A 21936-nucleotide genomic window follows, 5' to 3' on the forward strand; every position below is an offset into this window, starting at 1 on the left:
TATTAAATGATTGCCTTTGTGAAGAAACCGTCCCTTCTCGTAAGTTCCCAGTTCAAGCTAAATCCTGGAGTCAGAAACCAGGCCGGAGAGCGCCTGTTCTGCCAGCAGGACCTGATGCTCTGAGCGCGTGAAGATTTTATATTTGCCAAGTTCAGCAACCGGGACAGGCAGCTGCCGGGAAGCGGCACAGCCCCTGCCCTCGGCAGCCCAGGGCGAGACTCCCCTCACCAGCAGCACTTCCTTCACCCATTTTTAGGCACCCCTCGGCGCCTGCTGTAGATGTCACTAGTTAACTACTAACAGGCTGTGAAATGGCTTTGCATTAAGATACCCAGCCAAAGACACTTGCCCCAGGAGACATAACAAGAGAGGGCAGCATCAGAGATTTTGCAGCCACTTGGTTGCCCGCCTAATGTATTAAAAAACCCACTGACCATCCACAGCTTTCTTATAGTTTACTCGCAGAAAACAAGACCACTGGTCTCTCAAGCTGGTCATGAGAAACTGAGATATGCACCACTTGGGAGAAGTTTAAAGTGGAAACTAATAAATAGGTACCAAAAAACCTATCTTCAAACCTCTCAATTCAGTACCATTTCCCCTATCTTTTTTTTTTTAAAAAAAACAACCTCTAATCCTGGAGGAGCTGAAATATTCCCCTTGCCTGAGTTAATGCTGCCAACGTGATGTTGCTGGAACCACTTACATAAATTTTCATACTACATCAATGCACCGAGATTTTCCACTAGCTGCAGTAAAACAGACTCATGTTTTTGGACCAAAAATCGATTTCACTTTGCACTTTTAGATATGTGGTATGTGAAAAAAAGAGAAAAAAAATAAAACAAACACAAAAAATCACCATGAAAATAAACAGCATTTTTCATCTGAAGGAACGACATGTTCTCTCTCCCTCCTCTCCACTCTCTGGAGTGTTTTCTATTAATATTAACATTTTTTTCTGCCCAGCTGTTTCCTCCCAGTGTAATCTCCTATGTAATCTCTTCACAGGTGTAGATTCTTTATACCAGCCCCAAATTGCTTTTTGCCTGGCTGACGAAAAACACTTTTGGAGAGCAAAGCTTTCACCCTTTCAAAGACACCTAGAGCATTAAAGGGCATGGACTCAAAAGCTTTGACAGTAAGACCCCCACAGCCCCCGCTGCCTCTCAGCAGCAGAATGCATTGTGCTATGAAAATGATGAACGATCGTCAGCGGTGTGATCATGTGTTATTCTTGACAGCCAGGAGATGGGAGCTGCACTGTGTGTATATATTCCTCCAGAGAGGCAACAAAACAAGGTGGTTCAGTCCTGCTTCCCAGGTCACATCCTACATCAGCAAGCTGTTGAAAGCAATTGCTGTGGGCAGCCGCTTTACTGTCCATCCCTCATCACTGCCTCCAAACTGTAAATCTCTCCCGAGGACAGTGTGTGTGCGCTGGTTTTGGCTGGGATAGAGTTAATTTTCTTCATAGTGGCTGGTATGGGGTTTTCTCACTTTAATTCTTCTGATTGTCTCCTCCATCCCACCAGGGGGTGAGTGAGGGAGTAGTTCTGTGGTGCTTTAGTTGCTGGCTGGGGTTAAACCACGAGAAAGTCCAGGGTAAAAGTGAGGAAACCCATGGGTTGAGATAAAGACAGATTAATAAGTAAAGCAAAAGCTGTGCATGCAAGAAAAGCAAGATAAGGAATTCATTCACCACTTCCCATGGGCAGGCAGGGGTTCAGCCATCTCCAGGAAAGCAGGGCTCCATCACAGGCAACGGTTACTTGGGGAGACAAACGTCATCACTCTGAAAGCCCTCCATCTCCTTTTCCTTTCCCCAGCTTTATATGCTGAGCATGATGTCATACGGTGTGGGATGCCCCTCTGGTCAGTTGGGGTCAGCTGTCCTGGCTGTGCCCCCTCCCAGCTACTTGTGCACCCCCAGCCCCCTCGCTGGTGGGGTGGGGTGAGAAGCAGAAAAGGCCTTGGCTCCGTGTCAGCACTGCTCAGCAGGAACGAAAACATCCCTGTGTTATCAACACTGTTTCCAGCACAAATCCAAAACACAGCCCCCTGCTAGACACTAGGAAGAAAATTGACTCTATCCCAGCCAAAACCAGCACAGTGTGTTACCTGCTCTCTCTTCCCAGTCTCTCCCACAGCATGTTATGGGATGGCTGTGCAGAAATGGGGTTCCTGAGAGCCCACGCCACTGCCTTCCCTCCTCCTTTTGCAGAGAAAGCTATCAAAATGGAGAGGCTCATAGAAGGAATGAACAGCCTCATGTTGACTCCTGTTAAAAAAAAGAAAACAAAAGCAGAAGGAGGATGAATGAGACTGGATACCAGGGGACTGATACCAGTGCCAGGTAAAAGCAGTCATTTTACTTTACGTTTAGAAACACAATTTTCTGTGGCATATGTGTCAAAGAAATAAAACTTGCCACAGGCAGTAACTGTCATTTACTCCTGTAGCTGTACTTTAAAAAAAATCCCCAAAGTTTATACTGCGACCAGGATGCCCCAGCGTGCTGTACCAGACAACACTTGAGTGCTGCTCCCAGGCAAACAGCACACAAATCCCTGAACCGGTGAGGCACGTGACGTGTCATGGCACAGCAGCCACGCAAGCCTACCCGCTGCTCTGTGCCTGGCTATAATTAAACTTTGCATTTGCCAGTAGCACTGGTCTCTCAGCCAGGCTTATGAACCACTGCACAAAAGCCCATACAGGCCGAATGCAGCGCTGCGTGCACTTGCATTTTACAAGCGTGGGCTGTGCCTGCACCCCCTCCCGCAAATCCAGCCTCCACTGGCGTCTCACCCAGCTTGCAAGGCAAGACTCTAGGGCAGGAAACACATGCCTTTTTTACTCACTTTCTCCAACTTTTAAGATAAAAGCTAGTGCAGTTTCACTTCAAAATTGCAACTTTGTTTCCAGAAAGACTTTTAAAGAAAAAAAAGCACCTGAAAATGGTCAGAAGGAATGCTGCTACAAAATGAGGAAAACGTTGCTTGATGAAGGAGGGCTGTGTCCTACACCCATAGGAAGAAGAGTGGGAAAGGTACATTATCTACTGCCTGCTACCTTAGGAAAATTCACATAAGCCGAGGTTTCATCTTCTTTCTACACTTGTGTTTATTCAGTAAACTGCAAGACAGGAGTTTGCATTGTATCTAGCTGAAATCTGCACACAAGCTGCCACCAATGCAGAGCCCATGCTCTCCCCCTCACCCAGGAGGAGCTGGAGCAGGCAGTACCTCTGCGCAGCTGACATAATTCGGCATTGAAACGAACAAATTCATGCCAAAATACTTTGGTGCCCACTGCTGAGGAGCTGCATGTCCTATGTAACTGCAAGGTGTTTACTGAGAACTGGATCAGCGTGGGTAAGTCTACTGTTCTCCTTCTCGCAGCAAAAGGCACCGAGGCACGCAGTTAAAGTTTGTCCTGTGTTACAAAACAAGTCAGTCGCAGTACAAGGAATAAAAGCTGATTAACAATTACAGTGACACTGTTGTTCAATGTGTCCTTAATGTCAGCACAAAGGGGGAAAAAACAAACTACCCAACAACATACCCAAGTCGAAGTAATTTTATTAATAACTCAGAAGAGAAAATTGCTACATTTTACTGACAGAAAACCACAGCTTTATGTACCAGGGCAGAACTTGGGAAGCTGCATACCAAAATGCCGATTATGCAAATTTCTTATGAACATTTTTAGACAAGAATGAAGCAGGGTTTATTTTCTTTAATTAAAAATAGAATCCTACATAGTTCATTAGCATGGATTCAGAGCAGAATGAATACTAATGTAGCCCACCTCTCCCAATTCTACCTGCCAGAAATACCAAGGGGAAAAAAGGTTAGAAGATGGATTCCTGAGCAACTGTCAGTGCAACTAGGTAATGTCACTGCAAGGCTGCAGGCATCTTGGAAAGGTCACAGAGATCATGAAAACCTTTTTGACCAGAAAAAGGTAAACGATACTGCCACCTTCAAAAAGGCAAGAAAGGGGATCTGGGGAACTATGGGCTAGTCAGCCTCACTTCAGTCCCCAGGAAAATTACAGAATAAGAATTGTGTGCCACTCCAGGCACACAAAATACCAGGTGACAGGGAACAACCAGTCAACACCAATTTACTAAGGGCACATTCTGCCTGTCCATCCTGACTGCCATCTAGGAGGCACGGACTGGCTCTGTGGCAGAAGGGAAACAGCAGATGTCATTCACCTTGACCACAGAAAGGCTTTCAACAGCGTGTCCCACAGTGGCCTGGGAGCCAGACGGAGGATATGAACTACAAGGTGGGTGAAAAACTTCTGGACCATCAAGCTCAAAACAGCCAGTGGTTCAAGTCTAACTGTCAAGTGGTTACACGTGACATTCCTCAGTAGTCAAAACTAGGGCAAAATGTGTTGAACATCTTCCTTAACTACTTGGGGTGCAGAACGCCCACCTAAGGACACTGCTTTGTGTAGCCTGGAGAAGGCTGAAAGGAGACCTAACTACAGTGTCCCACTACAGAAGGGACTGCGGAGAATTCAGACAGACTCTTCTGAGGCACTCAGTGAAAGTGCAAGAGACAACAATCGCAAGCTGCAACCAGGGAGTTGGCCACAAAGAACAAATGCTTGCCCACAAGAGCAGCTAAGTGCTGGAGTGGGCACCCAGACAGTGGAACCTCCACCACCAGAGGTTTCCAAACCTCAAGGTCTTGAGCAACTTAGTCTTGCTTTGAAGTTGGCCTGGTACTTCACAGCAGGTTGGACTAGATGACCTCCAAATGACCTTTCAACCCAACTTCTTCCATAATTCTGTGATGCTAAGTGTATACGTAAGTAGAAGTCTAATCAGTGAAAAGCTAGTAGTCACATTTATTCTGACAGGGCTTCAGGCTGTTCCACCCATCAGGTCTCAGACACCATTACTGTGCTTCTTCATCCAAAAAGCTCATATACTGTTTCCGAGCAGGCAAATCATCAGCTGGCCTGTTGTATGCTGTCCAGACGGGTTCTCCAACAAACAGCCTCATTGCCTTCACATAATTCTGTCAAAGAACAAGAAGTCACAAGTAATTTAAGAGCTCCTTTCCATGGGATCCCAGTTCTGAAGTTAATGGTTTCATTTGTACTTCTGCAGCAATTTCTGAAACCATTTCAAGATGGACCAAAAGCTTCACGTGTTCCAGAAAACTGTCCCACTATGCTGCTGTTCCTGCTCCCAGCTACTGCAGTGGGAGAATTTGTACCTATGCAGTGATATATTGTATCACAACCAGCGCCTCAGGTCAGGGCAGAGACAGTGCTTCACCCTGCGTCAAAGAAACCAAAAAAATCCTGCCTTATACAAATCATTTTGCACTGGATCCACAAACTGAGCAGTGCAGCACCTAAATCCTACTTGTTTAGTCAAACAACAGCAATCAGAATACCCAAGATGGCTACACAATGACTGAGGAATACTAGAGGCTTCAAAGTGACCGCCACAAAAGCTGAATGGAAAGTGCATAAACTAGCCAAAAAATAATGCTGTGGGAAGTCAAAAGTCTCCAGATTCCAAAAGGAAAAGGAACAGCCCCGCCACCAGCTAGCCAGAAGTATGCCAGGTGTGAGGTACAGTTGTGGCAGCAGAAAATGGGATTTTACATCCTGCAGAAGTGCTCTAACCACTGAGTTATGGGGAACTCTCCTCTCCTGACCACTACACTGCAGGTTTAGACTCTGCCTATCTTGTAAACATTGCTAAGTGCTTATCTTGCACAAAAGTGCTCAGCAACATCAAAAATAAAGTTAGGTACTAAAAGAACTTGGCTGCAAAATGCAAGGTTCTAGTAGTACTTGAAGAATTTACTTTGAAGATGGCACTTCTGGACTACAGTTCCTGAAGTGGACAAACATTTAAGACTTCTTGCAGATTCAACCCATAACCCCTGACACTCCAAATAGTGGCTCTGGACTCTGAAATCCTTCTTTCACTGAAGCCTAATTTAGCACTCATGAAAAATACCACTGCTGGACACAGATATGCTCTGTCTATCCCCACTAAGATAGTAACAAGGCAACGCAGAAGAATCCATCTACATCTCAGCCAACAGCAGGGGCAATTGTGGGAGGGACAGCCACAGGGCTTGGCGCTCACACCACTGTCACATAGGATATGCTACGGATATCACATGGCAATGACTTGCAGTTACAGCTGATGAGAGGAAGCTGGATTTGTGACCTGGAGATGAAAGGTTCAGACGCTATGAATTATTTAGTATTTTTCATGTACCTACTTCATATTTAATATGTTTTGCTAATGAACTGCAAGTCTCGGGGCACTAATGTGATATATACTCGCATCGATTTGTCATCAAAGTTTACAGTAATCTATAACAACATACGTTCTCATCCAGTGTAAATCGGTGATATATGCCGGCGGGGAGGGTTATCATGTCTCCTTTTTCCATGGAAATCCGGATCCATTTGTCATCCTTGTCTCGAACATCAAAATAGCCAGATCCATCTAAGATGTAGCGGATTTCATCATCTAGGTGTAAGTGTTCTTCATAAAATGTTTTTATCTAGGAAGAGCAAGTATTACTTAAAACTACCGAACACAGAAAAACTGCAAAGGAATCTGCTAGAAACATGTGGCAGATCAGGCAAAGGCTTTCAAAGTTAAATCACAGCGCAGTTACCCTAACAGATGATACCAACATGGTTAAAATGGCCAATCCAGCCAGCCAGACCCTGTCTCAGAACAATTCTAAGTAGGCTGCTACATGTCCGTTGGAAGACAGGAGTTTCTCTGGCAAGGAACAGCAGCTATAGCTGTACATAACCAGTCTCTGAATAACAGTAATGCTGACACCCATTTGAGAGAGAGGTGGGTAAAGCTTCCCACCGGAAGATTTGGTCCTTGCAGTAGTTCAGCTTGATCATTTTGTGCCTTTTTTTTTTCCTGACGCACAAAAATAAAACAGAGCTACAGATTATTCCCCCTCTTTTAAACTGGTGTAGGGCTGAATTAGCCCCACAGACTAATGTGAAAATCCAGTTATTGCCAAACGTGGCCCACCTATGGCAATCTGATGTAAACAGCACGTCACGCCTGCCCCCATGCAGCAAGCCCCAGCTCCAGGCTCTTTCCTCCCAGGCAGCAGCAGCAACATTCTTGTTTTTTCCGGAATGGTGAATTCTTTGTACATTTCACAGCACAGAACAAAACATGCTTTAAAGGTCCAGTTAACAGAGACCTGAGCAGGTTAGCACACAGAAAGCAGTGCAATGCCAGGTACTATCACCTGCTCCAGCCTGGATGCTGTTTAGCTACACTGGTGCAGGTGTCCCTCAGGCAGTACTGATCCAGCACGGCAAGGTGAGCAAAAGGCCAGGCCATATGCCCTGTCAATAACAGCCCATTTTTGTGTCAGGCAGAGCCCACCCAGGCAATCTGAGTTACTACCTACCTCAACTTCTCATCAATTTAAAACCAGTATAACACAATGGGCTTAAAACAAACTGGTAAATGGAAACTTAATGAAAACATTGAATTGCCACCAGGTTGCTGTCTTCAGATCAGGGCAGAATGCCAGCACCCAGAGGCGGGGAGGAGAAAGCTCCTTCTAGGAAGCTGATCCGAGAGCCTGGCACCATTTGCATTCAGCCATTACAAAATAGCCAAGGCACCAGCTTCCTAAGGTAAAAAAAAAAAATATAAAAATCCTGTACAGGGAATGTGCCCCTCCAATTCCACAAAGTTGGCATTCACTTTGAAAAGACATATTTGGCAAGCAGCCATTAGGATGTTCCAGCCTTCAAAGCCCATGCCCAGCTGGCAACCACCTGCCTTCATCCCAGGGAGGCTCTCCCAGGACAGGTCAGCATCAGCCAGGCTCTTCTGGTAGGAATCTTAGTTTTGAAATGACACAGGGATGGAAACTATCCTTAAAACTTTTGAAGGCAATCTACAGAAGCAAAAGGCCTCTTGCTCTTTCTAAAACAATATCAAAACTGTTTTTCTAATGTTAATGACTTTAGCAGATAATGTGTTTTACACATGGAAATCTCATCTTTGTGCCCCTGCTCAGGGCACACAGGTGTCTGAGAAGCTGGCCGCACACTCTAGCGGTAGACTTGAGCGTGCAGATCCTTGTTCAAAGCAAAGACATGCTTACCTTTTCCTCATAATTTGGAAGCTTGTCTTTATGTATGGTTATTATATCCATCCAAGAATAATTTTCTGCCCTCCGAATCTCTTTCAGACACGGATCAGTCTCATAGTTATCAGCATCCAACTGAAAGTTAGCCAGGGAAATAAAGAAAGAAAGAAAGAAATGCATGCGATCAGACACAGTTGCTTCGGACGCCATTCCGCCGACCTCCCGGGGCGAGCAGCGCCCAGGCCCGCCCCGCTCCACAGGCCTCCCCCGGCCCGCGGGTAGTCCGCCCAGGCCCGGCCCGCCGCCGCCAGCCCCGCCGAGGCCCCGCACGGCCCCGCCGCCAGCGCCAGCTCCCCCCGGCCGCCCCGGGCACTCACCCTGCGGTAGACGACGCCGAGGCGGCGCAGCTGCTGCAGGCTGACGGGGCGGTTGGGCCGCAGGCGGTGGGGCGCCCGCTGGTCCCCCGCGGACTCGTCCATGTACCAGGCCTCCACCATCCCGCCGCCGCCCGCCGCTGGGCCGGGCTGGGCGCTCCCCGCGGCTGGGCCGGGCCCCGCAGAGCCAGCCTATGGGGAGAGCCCCGAGCGGGCGCCATTTGCCGCTCCGAACAGGCCGAGCGGGGCGCCGCGGGCAGCAGGCGCGGCTCCGGGCTCCCCCCGGCACACCTGCTCGGGCAGGGTCTCCTCACCCGCAGGAGCCCTCTCGGGTAGGCGCTGGCTACAGCACGCGTCACGCCTGGCTTCAACAGCGGTCGCGTCCACATCTAGTCCACCCTGGCAGTAATGGTCTGAGTGCATTTACCAGTAAGCCTGAGCCTCAAAGACCTAAGTTGCAACCCTACAATGTGGAGAAATAAAAACGTAGAGTGGTTAGACACACTGCCCAGAAACCTTGTCTTGTCTCCATCCATGGAGACACTCACGCCCTGAGACACCTGGTCTGGGTGACCTGCTTGAGCTGGGGTGGACAAGACGCACTGCGGCCGTCACCTCCAGCCTCCACAGTTCTGCAATTCTGCATGGTTACGTGATTCTGTACAGTAAATAAACTAACAGCCACCTAATCATGATTAAGGATGGAGTAACAACTGAAAAAGAAACAATCCCCCCTTAAATATTTTTCTTCCTAAAAAGAAGAGTTTCATACTTACCAAAATGTCTTGTCTTAACCTCCATTTCTCAGATTCTTAGAAATGTTACTAGATCCCTTTAATGTACAGTATTCAATGTATAAGCACTACTGGTTATCAACTCTGGATAAATGTAATTGCAAGTCCCATAGCATGACAGATAAGCTGGTCTAATGCTGGTATTGTCCACATTTTTAGAAGCACATACAAACCCAGTCGGAAGTTCAATGCCTATCCATCAAATGTCACAGCTGCTAAATGACAATACCCTCCTGAAACTGCAGCTCCCTGAAAAGCATGACTTGAATGGTCAACATCTTCTGTGGGTCCTTGACCCGTTAGGTCCAGTTAAGAAGCATTATTAGCTTTCAAACCTTTAATCAGCCTTAATCTTGTAACTTTCCCCTCAGCCTTCTTCTGTCCTGAATTTCCAGGGTAAGAATGAATAATGGTATCAAATTAACATAAAACTCTTCCCTGTTAGATTTCCTATTATAATCTACCTATTAGATTCAGGTAGTAAAAGTTGCTTAAATTCAGTACTACACTGATGTTATGATTTGCCCACTGCTATCTACCCTTTTTTTTTTTTCAAAGCTGCTGCTTAAAAAAAATACAGGTTTTCATACAGTAAATAGGATCTACATGTTTAACTGGAGATATATGATAGGCAGATGATCAGATGCCACCTCTTCAGTATGTTGTTTGTCACACTGTTCTGCCCCAACTAGAGATCCGATCAGGGATGATGGGGTGTTCTCTTTCAAGCCAAACTTCTAAAATAAACAAGCAGATGGATAATTATGTGCATATACACAAAAGAAGCTGAGGGGAAAATCTAACCAGTGCCCTACCTTACCCCTAGATGAGCTTTACTGTGCAGTTTTGGATGAGAGAAAACAAATAAACGTCACTCATTTTTAACTACTAGCTAGCCAGTTTCCTCATTCTATCATAATTCATACAACTAAATATGTAAGAGCTCACACTTTGCCTCAATAAAGATATTATAATGCATGAGAACTATTAAGACATCAAGCTTCAGCAGCTCTACCATTCTGCACAGCAATCAACAAATACAAAAAAAATTCAGCGACTTCTAACTTATGCCCTACTATTCATTGCTATGAAGGTACCTTACAAAGAAGTTGACAAAGGTAACACACCAAACCTGTTTGCTCTTCCCATATAGATGCACAGAAAATAAAACTCTTGATTACTGGTAATTACTCTCTAATTCAAGTGCACATTAGCCATTCCATTAATCTCATCATTGACTGGAGAGGTAAAAAAAAAGTCAAACCCTTGACATCCAGAAGGTCTGGAGAAGCTGATCACCTTCCAGTTCCATTTCAGATAAAGTGGCCAACTATTACCTTTGGGACAACACTGAAGTCTAACTAACAATGCTAATGAGAACAAGTATGCATAAAAAATTACTTAATGGAAACAGGAAGCCAGAAACAAAGAGCATGGACATTAAGCAGCTGGAGAGAGAACAGTAAAAATTCATTGCTCAAGCTTTCTTGTGACCTGGCTTTTTAGTTTGTTTGTGCTACCTTGCAAAGGAAGTAGTATTGTGAAGAAGTCTGCAGATGCTGTAACTGATGATGCTGTGAGGCACAGGTGTGTTTCAAGCCCACCTGTAGAGTGGTTACTGCTAGCACCAGAATGCCAATGAGTGTTAATGGACACCTCTTTGTTAGGTCACTGACCTCTTACCAAACCAACGAACCCCAAAGCCCCCCAACCCCAAATATTTTTGGCGGTTAATATATATCTCTGTACAAAAAAATTAATTTATTTCACTAACAGGAAGATACAGAATACTTAGGATAAAGATTTAATATTATTTCTTCAGAAGTCTGTCTCCACAGTGAATTCAGAAGTCTACAAGACAGCTAAAATCACTGACTGCGGCCCTTCAGTAAGATGGAGAAAAAGCAAACGCTCTGTATCATCAACTAAATATCGACTTATTTGTAAAACAAATGCTATAGAAGAAAACGTGGGGGTTTTTTCACCCCAGAAGTTGGTTTATACACTTCAGGCCAGTAATAAGTACAATTCAAAGTTCCAACTCCGAAACAATTACAGCAGTTCAAGTTGTCACTGTTACATCAGTCCTTTTCCTTCCACTGCAACAGTCTCTAGTCCCAGTACATCAGGACTTTTTCTTACTAGCTCCTTCTCTTGCTAGTCTATCAGCTTCTTCATTTCCTTGGAAGCCAGCATGACCAGGAATATGCATCTGTTAGGACAAAAGTATAGGAGTGTTAGATATGCAGGAAATCAAGAAAAAGGTACATACATGAAATTGGGTCAGGCAACACCCTTTCATTCATAGTACAGTAGCACCTCCTTAGAGGCCCTCTCCTCACATTTAGTCCTTATGTGTTCTTCCCAGGAATGTTCATAGTCTCCCTTCCTCTACAAAAGTCTTGCCAAATTGTGAAAGTCATCTTTATGGTAAGTAGGGAACTGGATAAGGACCACCTAAGCTAACCTTTAAGAAATGCAGACAACAGCTCCAACTCAAAATTCCCACTTTGAGACAACAGAGAAAAAACATACCTGCAGTCAGTACTTAAAACAAGTTAATATTTTCCCAGAAAGCCAGAGACCTCTATGCCACTAACAACCTTGGTGGTTACAGCACTCACTTAAGGATACAGAAATAGGGTATGAAAAGAATCAGGTTTTGGTTGTCTTAGCTGTCCATCCTTCAGTTAGGAACTGAAAATACTTTCAAATCTAAGCCCATCCTTGTCAGAAGAAAGGGTGGAAAAGCATGGGGGAGAAAGGAGAGGAAGAAAATCATGCTTGCTATTTGAGGAGATCTGAGCAAGGCCAAGCATGAAGAGTGTGCGAGAAGGTATTTGGTTTACACAGCAAGGTTTTGGTGGCAGGTGGGGGGCTACAGAGGTGGCCTCTGTCAGAAGACACCAGGGGCTGCCCCTGCATCTGGGGGGCAGTTCCAGCTGGCTCCAAAATGGACCCACTGCAGGACACAGCTGAGCCCATCAGCAAAGCTGGTGGCTCCTCTGGGATAACAAATTTAAGAAAGGGTTAAAATGGTGCACAGCAGCTGGAGAGAGGAGTGAGAATATGGAAGAGAAACAACTCTACAGATACCAGGGTCAGGGAAGGAGGAGATGAGGAGGTGCACACACCCTAAAATAAAACTATTCCCAAGTGTAAGAGATTCAGGTGTAAGAAGCATGCATAAAGCAACAAGAGTTTTCTTTATTATGTAAAATACTCTAAGGACAGCTGAACTGTGGTCTTAGTTTTAAATTTTTACACTTTCTTCTCCTCAATAGACAACAGGAGGAGTTATATAAAATCTAATCAACCTTTAAATTGCGTTGCCAACTCAGGAACACAGAACAACATGAATGGAAGAGTATCTGCAATAGATTTGCCATAGAGAAGAGCACATTAAAGAACTATGTCTTTATATCCTGTTTCCTACAGAGTGAAGGCGGAAGCCCAATAAATATGCCATTAGCAGTCAGTGGTACAGAGATCTATTTCTAGAATCAGCAGTCTTATACCACAATTAGAGTAAAAAATAGAAGGAGGGGAGGGAAGATATCCCCTACATTGTTTAGCACTGAGGTTAGAAGTTACAGGAAAATACATTTTACCAGGAATACCTGTACAGAAGTTGTTTTACTTCTTTACTGGAGAGTGACACAACTTAAAACTTTAAAATGGGAATTTTAGAGACCTTTTTGCGCCCAGCTTTCTTGGAAAAAAAAAAACAACCCCACAGTTAAGGTACAGAAAACTAGAGTTAGTTTATTTAGGGTTATACTCTCTTAATTTTCCCAGTTTAAAGACACTCATGTGATTGAGTTACATGAACGAACCAGCATCTTAAGAGTTCTGAAAAGCAAATCCAGAAAATAAGCTATGACTCAAAAAGACACAGTTATTTTTTAAGCTTAGATCTCCAGGAACAGAAATTTCATCTACTAACAGTACCAACAAACTAAAAATAATTATTGTAGTCATTTTCTGTAGAGTAATGAGAGAACGAAAACAAATATAAACATGCATTTTAATAAATGAAATACTGGTTCCAAGAGCCTAGGTTACATTGCTTATTTGCTTTAAATAAACCAAGCAGCTTCTCTGTATTTAGGGGTTTACTTATGGATGTACAATATTATGCTCTATACAATTCTTAGGTATAGTTGTACTTGTAAGTTTTTACAAGAAGCACGTTTAAGGTGACATTAAGAATAAGAAATGAGGTGCTTACCCATTGAATTTCTATGCCTTTTGATAGATTATCAAGTCTTTCAAAATCTTCTTTATTTATTACACTTCCTCCTGAACTTGTTCTCCAGCCATTTGTTTTCCAGTTGTCAACCCAGCTCGTAATACCTATGCAAAGGGAGCATTACCATAAAAATGCTATTAAAGAAGCCAGCAAGGATCACAATGGAGCAAACAGCCTTGTAACAAGACATTAACTCTGTACAAAGTCTCAGGCAAAGACAGTTAAGATAGATAATCTTGTTTGGTTCTCTACTACTGTCTTTCAGGATTGTGTTTTTCCATTATTACTTAAGTTACCCAAATATTTTTTCCAAAACAGATATTTAGACCACAATTTTCTATGTGCATTACACACAAAATTGCCACATGAACGTCAATAAACTGAAGCTAAGGATTTGCTTGATGGTACAGTGAGATAGAACAAATCTACGTCTTTATTTGTTTTGAGAAATTGAGGAGAAACACATGCATAGAGGAAAAACAGATTGCCACCTGTCTTATGGTTTTAGCACACTAAACAGAATCCTTCAGAGAAGGACCATGTAAGCAGATTTCTACAGAACAAGATTTAACATTGTGGCTATCCCTTGCTGGCCAGAAAATTTACTATGTTACTCCTTAAATAAGGATCTTCCCTTTTTTTGTTTTTAAGTATCTTTGCTGGTCCAGACAATGTAAGACATCCTTACTGCTCTCATGACATACCGACCTGAACCAAACAGAGAATCACCAGTCTTGAACACAAAACCTCCAAAAAACCAAACCACATCCATTTATACTTAATTGCAAACCTCCTTCTCTGATATTTTAGAAAAGTAACTCCTGGACACATTTACAAAATAACTTTGATCAAACAAGAGTGAACCCTGCACGTCAGTGATCCAAAACACAAAAGCAAACTGCAAGCAAAAACAAAGAGACCAAGACATTGCACTTAAAGATTCTTTTCCTCCCTCACACTTAAGTCTCACACCTAAGTTTAACAGGAATTTTATCTGACACAGCAACTTTTCCTCCTTTATAACACCAATTTCACAGACAAGACGGTATACACTTTTCTCCCACAAAGCAAAGAACTGTGGTGATGTTTCTTTGCTCCTTAATGCTTCAAACAACTTGCTTCTGGCAACAAGTTATGCACTTGGGTTCTATTGATCTGCATGCAACAGCCAGTCCTGAAGAGAAGAGACACTTCCTTTTACTATTCCCTTTTTCAGAATGCTTCTAGGAGAGACTAAAAAAAACAAATAAAAAACAACACTCAAACAAAAAAAAACCCCACACACATTCTACTCCTATAGGAAACACTATATCTCTTTTTTGGGGGGAAAATAAGCTGCTGAAATGAAAGGTTTACCAGAATATCCTCAGGGAGAAGCAATGGAAAATCCCTTCCTCAAGGTACAAACTGAAATCAGGAGGACAGAGCACAAACCCTCGACACTTTTCACTTCTGGACAGAACCTCTTTCATGCACATGCAAACAGAACTGAAACAAGCAGCAAGTGACAGTTCCAGCAACTCCTTCCTTGACCAGCAGTCATTTAGTCCTACTCAGTAGCTTTCTCTCCTTCTTAGGGTATTGCCACTCAAGGTGACATCAGAGTTTTTCAAGGAAAGTTTTGCTTTACTTCTAAACATGAGTGACCTGAAAAAGGAAAAAAACAGATGCTCTTCTTCCACACTCCTACACTTGCAAAAATAAGAGGGGCTTCTGGAAAGCAGAATGACTTATTTGGAGGAAAAGATATGCAGATTTTTTTAACACACAAACCATTTATATGCTTTATTAAAAACAGCCAATGAAACAGAATTACTTTCAGTGTTAGCGCTCAGGTATAGGCAGTTATGCTAAGAACAAGATACTCACATTCCTCCCAACAAGAAAAACCAAAGTGTTGAAGTGTAACATTTAATTTTCAATCAAAAGTTGCAGTAAGTTTTTGTTCTATGTTATTAACAAAAAAATACACACAAAGAAAACCTGAAAAGCCAACTCCAAGTGATCTGGAAACAGCAAACACTTACACGCCCTTCGTAACAATGTGAAATACAAAGGAAAATACTTATGCAGCTCCAAATTATCACAGGAGTAAAATCGGAAGATCTCGGGGAAAGAGAAAGAAGTTTTATTCAGAAATTTAGTCATACTGGCTGCTTCATATAGTATTTATAGGGAATAAAATTTAATTTGCCATCTCTCTGAATGAAGGTGAAACTTTAAATACACACTCTTGAGCGCATATCATCTCTAGCTAGTCTTCTAGGATCGCCTCAAAGCTTGAAAGTGTAGTCTACATGTAAAAAGTGAAGAAACTTGACTGTACTTCGTGTGTATTAAGACAGCCTCTCCAATCCAAGCAAAGCAAAAAACTTCTGAGTACTTTCCTGAGTACATCCTTAACAGAGTATACATGACCATTTTTTTCCAGACTGTGGGTCATACTGAATGCCTTAAGACAAAAATCCTGTAGTTACTTCTGTCAGCCTTTACTGTAACAGGCACTTTGTCTCTACTCATATTTCATGCAGTTAGCAGGTGATCCCCATAATATTCCAAGGCTTCTCCCCAAGCAGTCATGAGTACTGAAATAAGTTTTGCATTCTTTTCCTTATACCCATCTCCCCAGCACTCAGTATGTTCTGTGGGCCTTATGTAATGCAATAGCACGCAGTGTGTCTTTAGGAATCATGAAAACTAAAATAATTAACGTACCATTAATAGTGAACTTGCTATCAGTGTAGATAATCAGTTTCTTGATGTTTTGACTCTTCGCTTGCTCTATTGCTTTGCAGGCTGCCTGAAGAACATGCCAGTAGAATCACAGTTCAAAACGGGATTTTGAACACATGCAATTAAAACACCAGCAAAGTACCTGATGCTAACACAGACCTATAAAGAATATAACAGTAATCTCTCCATCAACAAGTATCAACATGCTTTAGAGCAGAGGTTCCCAAAATCACCCATGCTGATGACCACCTAATGAATCAGGCAAACAGGGAACCACTTATGTTTCACTGCCAAAAAAACCCAACCCAAACATTCTGATGTTCAACTTCGTACGGAAGGAGTAGCGCTCTGCCCAATCTTCTGTCAAAGCCTCTTATCAGCTGCACACCAAGTTTTAGGTATTTGCTCCACAACTTTGAGGACTAAGGATTCATACCAGTTCCAACAGTCTGGAACCCCGAAAAGGTGGTGGTGGGGGGAGTTGTTGGGGTTTTTGGTGCTACGAAATATAATAAGAGGGAGAAGTAGCTGGGTCTGGAGGTAGTGCTGAAAAGCTCTTTAGTGACAAGTTTGACCCCTGGCACATCATCACCACCTCTGCTTGTTCCTCACAAAAATGAATTTCCTGTACACAGATCAATTCCCCATTTCAGTTCATGTCCAAACACATGGTGCAGGACAGCAGCAGCACCAGAATTAGGCTGAGAAGGGAAGACTAAATCTGCTATTGCCAACAGAGGTTTACTTCAGAAGTAATAGAAGTTACTCCTGAGAGCCTAGAATTGTTTATTTATCTAAGGAATATGATACAATGCTCTGATCCTATCACAATAAGCAGCGAATTTTCCTCTTAACTGTGACTCAGCAGCCCTCAGCCTGACGTCTGAGATATACACATTAAAAACGCAAAGGATACAGATTTGAGAACGAGGCTTCCCTAATACAAGGCTGTTTTAAATAGCTGTGCTTGGCCCAGTGATATTTGGGAATTCTCAAGATGAACTACCTTGTTCAAAACCAACAAAGATCAATAAAACCTGAAGAGAATTATTTGTTTCAAGTCCTAAGTCACGGTATTTTCTGTACTTCCCTCACAGCTCCATAATTAGTTTCTGAAGGCCATGAGCATGCTACTGTGGTCTAACATGCAGAAGCATTTTAGGACATTTACTACTTACATGTATTTCTGCTCTCTGATTAGTCTGCCGCCCCGGAAGTCTTTCACTGGTATTTCTGTGTCCAAGAAATGAATAGTAGAGTAGTTACCCCAAATATTCAGAATGGCGTATAATGTATTTATTTTTCTAATGTGTACTCAAGAGAGCTACTTTTCTTTTTATAAAGGAGGATAAATAGATATGCTAGCTTTAACTTTCACCTGCATAGTGCAACCTGCATATTTGGACCCGTCATCAATATGCAATTACATTTGTTGTCTTCTGTGCACAACTATGCCTGTTTTAAAACTTCCTGCATCACTTGCATTATAGCTTCAGCCCCTTAAAGTATTATTTCCTGTTGATTTTCCCCACATTCTTACCTCCCAAAGAAACTGATTTCTCTTTTCCCCTCAGCAAGTCACCAGTCTCATAGTACTGTCATGAGTCTCAAGAGCAGGGTTTCATACTCAAAAGGAAGCTGTTATTGTAAATCACACACAAAACAAACAGTAACATATTTTTTTAAAAAAAAAGATAATCCATCCAGCTACTTACAAAGGGTGGCCTGGTCCCCAGTAGACACCTATTCCAGCACGTGCCCTATTACGGCCATTACCCGAGCAACAGCCATCTGTATAAACAACTGCAAAGTCACCTACAAAAGAATTACCAAAAGCAGAAGTTCAAGCACTCCTTCAATGACACAGGCTCTTTAAGCAAAAAGAGATGTCTGCCAGCAGATTAATCCCCAGAACCTCCCTCCCCAGAGAGCCCTTCAAAAAGTTAACCACAGAAGTAATATAAGTTACTAATGCCGAACACCCAAAGTCCCACTGCAGCTTCACACCCTCACTGGCATCAAATCAGCCAGCCCCAGCAAGCACCCCTGCCCCAAGTTCCATATTCTCACTACAGTTCCCGTCTTCTTCAGTCAACTTTACATCTGTATATTTATATAGTCTGTAATCCAGACACACATTAAAAAAAAATCACACCTGTAATGACTAGGTTAAGCTATATGTTGATACTAGTTAAAGCCAATTAAAATTACACTGAAAGACAACGTGAACAAATATATCTCAGCTCACATTTCCATTTTAAAAAGAAGCAATGTTACGCTGGGCCTGATGCTACCACACACAAACCTCCCTAAAAGCTATCCAATAATTACACTTGTGTACTTATGAAAGAGTACAAAGAACTGAAAAGAATTACAGGAATAACGAAAGACCTCACCCATATATGAAAATTTATCTTCGCTGACTGTTGGCACCGAGAACACCTCATTGTGTTTCACACGCTTTGCAATGTGTTCTTCGTTTGTAGACTGTTCATGTGGCCTTTTGCATGTATTGCAACACAAGACGTTTATTTCTACTTCCCCTCTCTGGCTACTGCTACTTTCCTGTGTAACAGCTGGAGGATCGTGTGCCCCTTCCAAAAGAAAGGGCAGAGAGAAAAAAGTTCATCTACGTACAAGATCAAACTTTATTTGAAAGAACTGCTTCTAAAGACAAGTTATCACCTATCAGCAATGCTACTCTGTTAACTGACATCACCCCAAGTTACTGTGCAAAAACCACTGTAGCGTATGCCAGTCATTCTTGATCCTAGATCAGACTGAAGCGAAGACACAGATGCAACGACCCTTAAAACCGCCACGGTACAAGCAAGATTCTCCAAGCACCTACAGAAATACTCCCGTGGCTGCGTCGGGAGGGCAGGGCCACTGCCGCAGTCCGCCCGGTACCAGGCCTCCGCCGGCGGCTAAGCCGAAGCTGCTGCCCGCCTTTAGCCTAAGCCCCACTGTTACACCGGGACGAGCAGGAGCCAGGTGGGCTGCGCCGGCGCGGACCCCTTCCCCGGCGGGCTGCCATGCCATGCCATGCCATGCCATGCCATGCCCTCCCCTCCCTCCCGGGCGGGGGGAGGAGGAGCTACCTGCCGGCTCGGGCTGCCGCCGCCGCCCCGGGAAGCCGGCGCGCACGAAGGCCCAGGCGTCCTCCTCGGTGGCGAACTTCTTAAAGCTGGCGGAGGGGAACTTGTGCACCTGCTCCTGACACTCCGCCCTGCAACACAGGGGCGGGGGTGAGGCGGGCCCGGGGCCAGCCCTGCCCTGCCCGTCCCGGCGGCGGCCCCCGCGCTGCCCGGCCCTCACCAGCTGCGGAAGACGCCCGTCCGCCGGCCCTTGCGCACCGCGTAAAACATGCTGTCGCCCTTGGAGACAAAACAGGAGTGACTGAGCACCGCCACGAGCCACCGCAACATGGCGCAGCCCCACCGCCATCCGCGCCCCCGCGCCCCCGCCACGGACCGGCCCCGGCCCCGGCCCCTGCACCACGCCCCGCCGCCGCCACCGCCCCGCCACCACCTCTTGCGCATGCGCAGCAGCCGGCGAGGGAACGGCGCCCGCGGAGGGCCGATCTACGGGCCGCGAGAGGGGCCAGACTGGAGGGAAAAGCGCAGGGCTTGGGGTTTGGTTTTGGTTTTCCACATAATAATTGTATCTACCTGGACTTTAGTAAAGCCTTTGACACTGTCTCCCACAGCATCCTCCTACAGAAGCTGGCGGCTCATGCTTAGACATGTGTACACTTTGCTGGGTAAAAAGCTGGCTGGATGGCCGAGCCCAGAGATTTACAGTGAGTGGAGCTAAATCCAGTTGGCAGCTGGTCACAGGTGCTGTTCCCCAGGGCTCATTTTTGGGGCCAGTTCTGCTTAATACCTTTATCAGTGTTCTGGATGAGGGGATCGAGTGCACCCTCAGTAAGTTTGCAGGTGACACCAAGTTGGTTGGGAGTGTTGATCTGCTCGAGGGCAGGAAGGCTCTGCAGAGGGACCTGGACAGGCTGGATCCATGGGCTGAGGCCAGTTGTATGAGGTTCAACAAGGCCAAGTGCCAGATCCTGCACTTCAGTCACAACAACCCCATGCAACGCTACAGGCTTGGGGAAGAGTGGCTGGAGAGCTGCCTGGTTGAAAAGAATTGGGTGTGTTGGCTGACAGCTGGCTGAACATGAGCCAGCCCTGTGCCCAGGTGGCCAAGAAGGCCAACGGCATCCTGGCTTGTATCAGGAATGGTGCAGCCAGCAGGAGTAGGGAAGTGATCGTACTTGGCACTGGTGAGGCCACACCTTGAATATTGTGTTCAGTTTTGGGCCCCTCACTACAAGAAGGCTGTTGAGTTGCTGGAGCGTGTCCAGAGAAGGGCAACAAAGCTGTTGAAGGGTCTGGAGAGCAGATCTTATGAGGAGTGGCTGAAGGAGATGGGGTTGTTTAGTCTGGAGAAGAGGAGGCTGAGGGGAGATCTTATCGCTCTCTACAACTACCTGAAAGGAGGTTGTAGTGAGGTGGGTGTTGGTCTCTTCTCCCAAGTAACAAGCAATAGGGTGAGAAGAAACAGCCTCAGGCTGCATCAGGGTAGGTTTAGATTGGATATTAGGAGAAATGTTTTTACTGAAAGAGTGGTCAGGCATTGGAACAGGGTGCCCAGAGAGGTGGTGGAGTTCAAAAATTGGGTATATGTGGCACTTCAGGGCATGGTTTAGGAGGCATGGTGGTGTTGGGTTGATGGTTGGACTTGATTATACTGGAGGTCTTTTCCAACCTTAATGATTCTATGATTCTATTTTAAAAGCCATTTACATCAGCTTTGATTGGAGGGCAGGGGGGCCACGAGATGTATGAGATCACAGCAGTCTACACAAGCTCCTCATTCTGAAAGCCCCAGTTATTAAAAGATGAATGAAATCTCACAGGTGCTCTCAGTTGAAGTTATCTCCTGCCAGCTCCAATAATGGCCCCGGTCCTGCAATCAGGTCTGGCAGCCTCTTGCTCCACAATGAGTCATTAAAATGAATGGCACACCACCCACCACCCAAGAGTAAATGTACCCTATAACCCTGCTTGCCCTTCTCTGCCTGACAAGCACCTGAGGAAGGACTGTCACTGAAAGGTGGCACAAGTGTCAACATATATAGTACGTCCAGAAGCCTAAAGCTAAAGGTCATGAAACTGGTTCTCATGCTGCTATTTAGATCAAGGGCTTGTGGTAAGCGTGTTCCAGCTGAGCCCCGTACAGTGATGGCCTCTGAAATAACAAGAACCACCTTGCCCAAGCATGTTGAATGTCAAACTGTTGCCAGCTGCAACCTGCTGCCATATATCCCTGTATCAGGAGTGTCACATACTTGGAGACCAAAGCTGGGAGGTCTGTGCAGAATTCAGTGCCTTGGCTGAGCTTCCAATTAGATCCAAGTACAGAAGATGTGGGCACGGGTATGAATGCCTCCAGAAACAGCCCAATGTGTATCCGCTGCTGCATTTTCAGCTGCTGGATTTCCCATGCAGCTCCAGTACAGATGCATTGCGACAAAGCCAACCTCAAGATGCCAGAGCTGCAGAGCGTTGTATTCAGATTTACAAGGTGGCCTAGTAAAATGCCAAGAGTGTGACACACCGAGGTTAATTTTGCCTTCCACT

At 44.7% G+C, this 21936-nt stretch overlaps 2 protein-coding genes across 3 annotated transcripts; both read right to left on the reverse strand.

Moving 5' to 3' along the window:
* Positions 1-3568: 3568 nt before the first annotated feature.
* Positions 3569-8775, reverse strand: ADI1 (acireductone dioxygenase 1). Its single transcript, XM_064447990.1, has 4 exons — positions 8519-8775; positions 8157-8276; positions 6381-6560; positions 3569-5042 (listed from the first exon to the last, which is right to left on the reverse strand). Exons 1-4 carry the CDS (start codon positions 8636-8638, stop codon positions 4920-4922), a joined length of 543 nt encoding a protein of 180 aa, XP_064304060.1. The 5' UTR covers positions 8639-8775; the 3' UTR covers positions 3569-4919.
* A 2274-nt stretch (positions 8776-11049) lies between these two features.
* On the reverse strand, positions 11050-19790 carry RNASEH1 (ribonuclease H1). 2 transcript variants are annotated; one of them, XM_064447989.1, is made up of 8 exons: positions 19613-19790; positions 19396-19523; positions 18691-18870; positions 18010-18109; positions 17473-17527; positions 16277-16361; positions 13541-13665; positions 11050-11521 (listed from the first exon to the last, which is right to left on the reverse strand). In XM_064447989.1, the coding sequence occupies exons 1-8, from the start codon at positions 19720-19722 to the stop codon at positions 11435-11437; spliced, it is 870 nt and encodes a 289-aa protein (XP_064304059.1). In that variant the 5' UTR covers positions 19723-19790; the 3' UTR covers positions 11050-11434. The 2 variants fall into 2 exon arrangements, with proteins under 2 accessions (XP_064304059.1, XP_064304057.1); XM_064447987.1 differs by having other exon boundaries at positions 18691-18888; positions 19613-19787.
* Between the last annotated feature and the right edge of the window lie 2146 nt (positions 19791-21936).

This window comes from Phalacrocorax carbo, chromosome 3 (assembly GCF_963921805.1).
Source record: "Phalacrocorax carbo chromosome 3, bPhaCar2.1, whole genome shotgun sequence".
In the NCBI taxonomy this organism is placed as follows: domain Eukaryota; kingdom Metazoa; phylum Chordata; class Aves; order Suliformes; family Phalacrocoracidae; genus Phalacrocorax; species Phalacrocorax carbo.

Coding starts and splice junctions, on each gene's coding strand:
- ADI1 (XM_064447990.1), bottom strand. CDS start 8,638: ATGGTGGAGGCCTGGTACATGGACGAGTCCGCGGGGGACCAGCGGGCG. Junction 6,561..8,156: donor TTCCAAATTATGAGGAAAAG/GTAAGCATGTCT, acceptor TGCTCTTCCTAG/ATAAAAACATTTTATGAAGA. Junction 5,043..6,380: donor GATTTACACTGGATGAGAAC/GTATGTTGTTAT, acceptor GTTCTTTGACAG/AATTATGTGAAGGCAATGAG.
- RNASEH1 (XM_064447987.1), bottom strand. CDS start 19,722: ATGTTGCGGTGGCTCGTGGCGGTGCTCAGTCACTCCTGTTTTGTCTCC. Junction 18,110..18,690: donor AGATAAATTTTCATATATGG/GTGAGGTCTTTC, acceptor ATTCTTTTGTAG/GTGACTTTGCAGTTGTTTAT. Junction 11,522..13,540: donor AAGGCATAGAAATTCAATGG/GTAAGCACCTCA, acceptor TTGTCCTAACAG/ATGCATATTCCTGGTCATGC.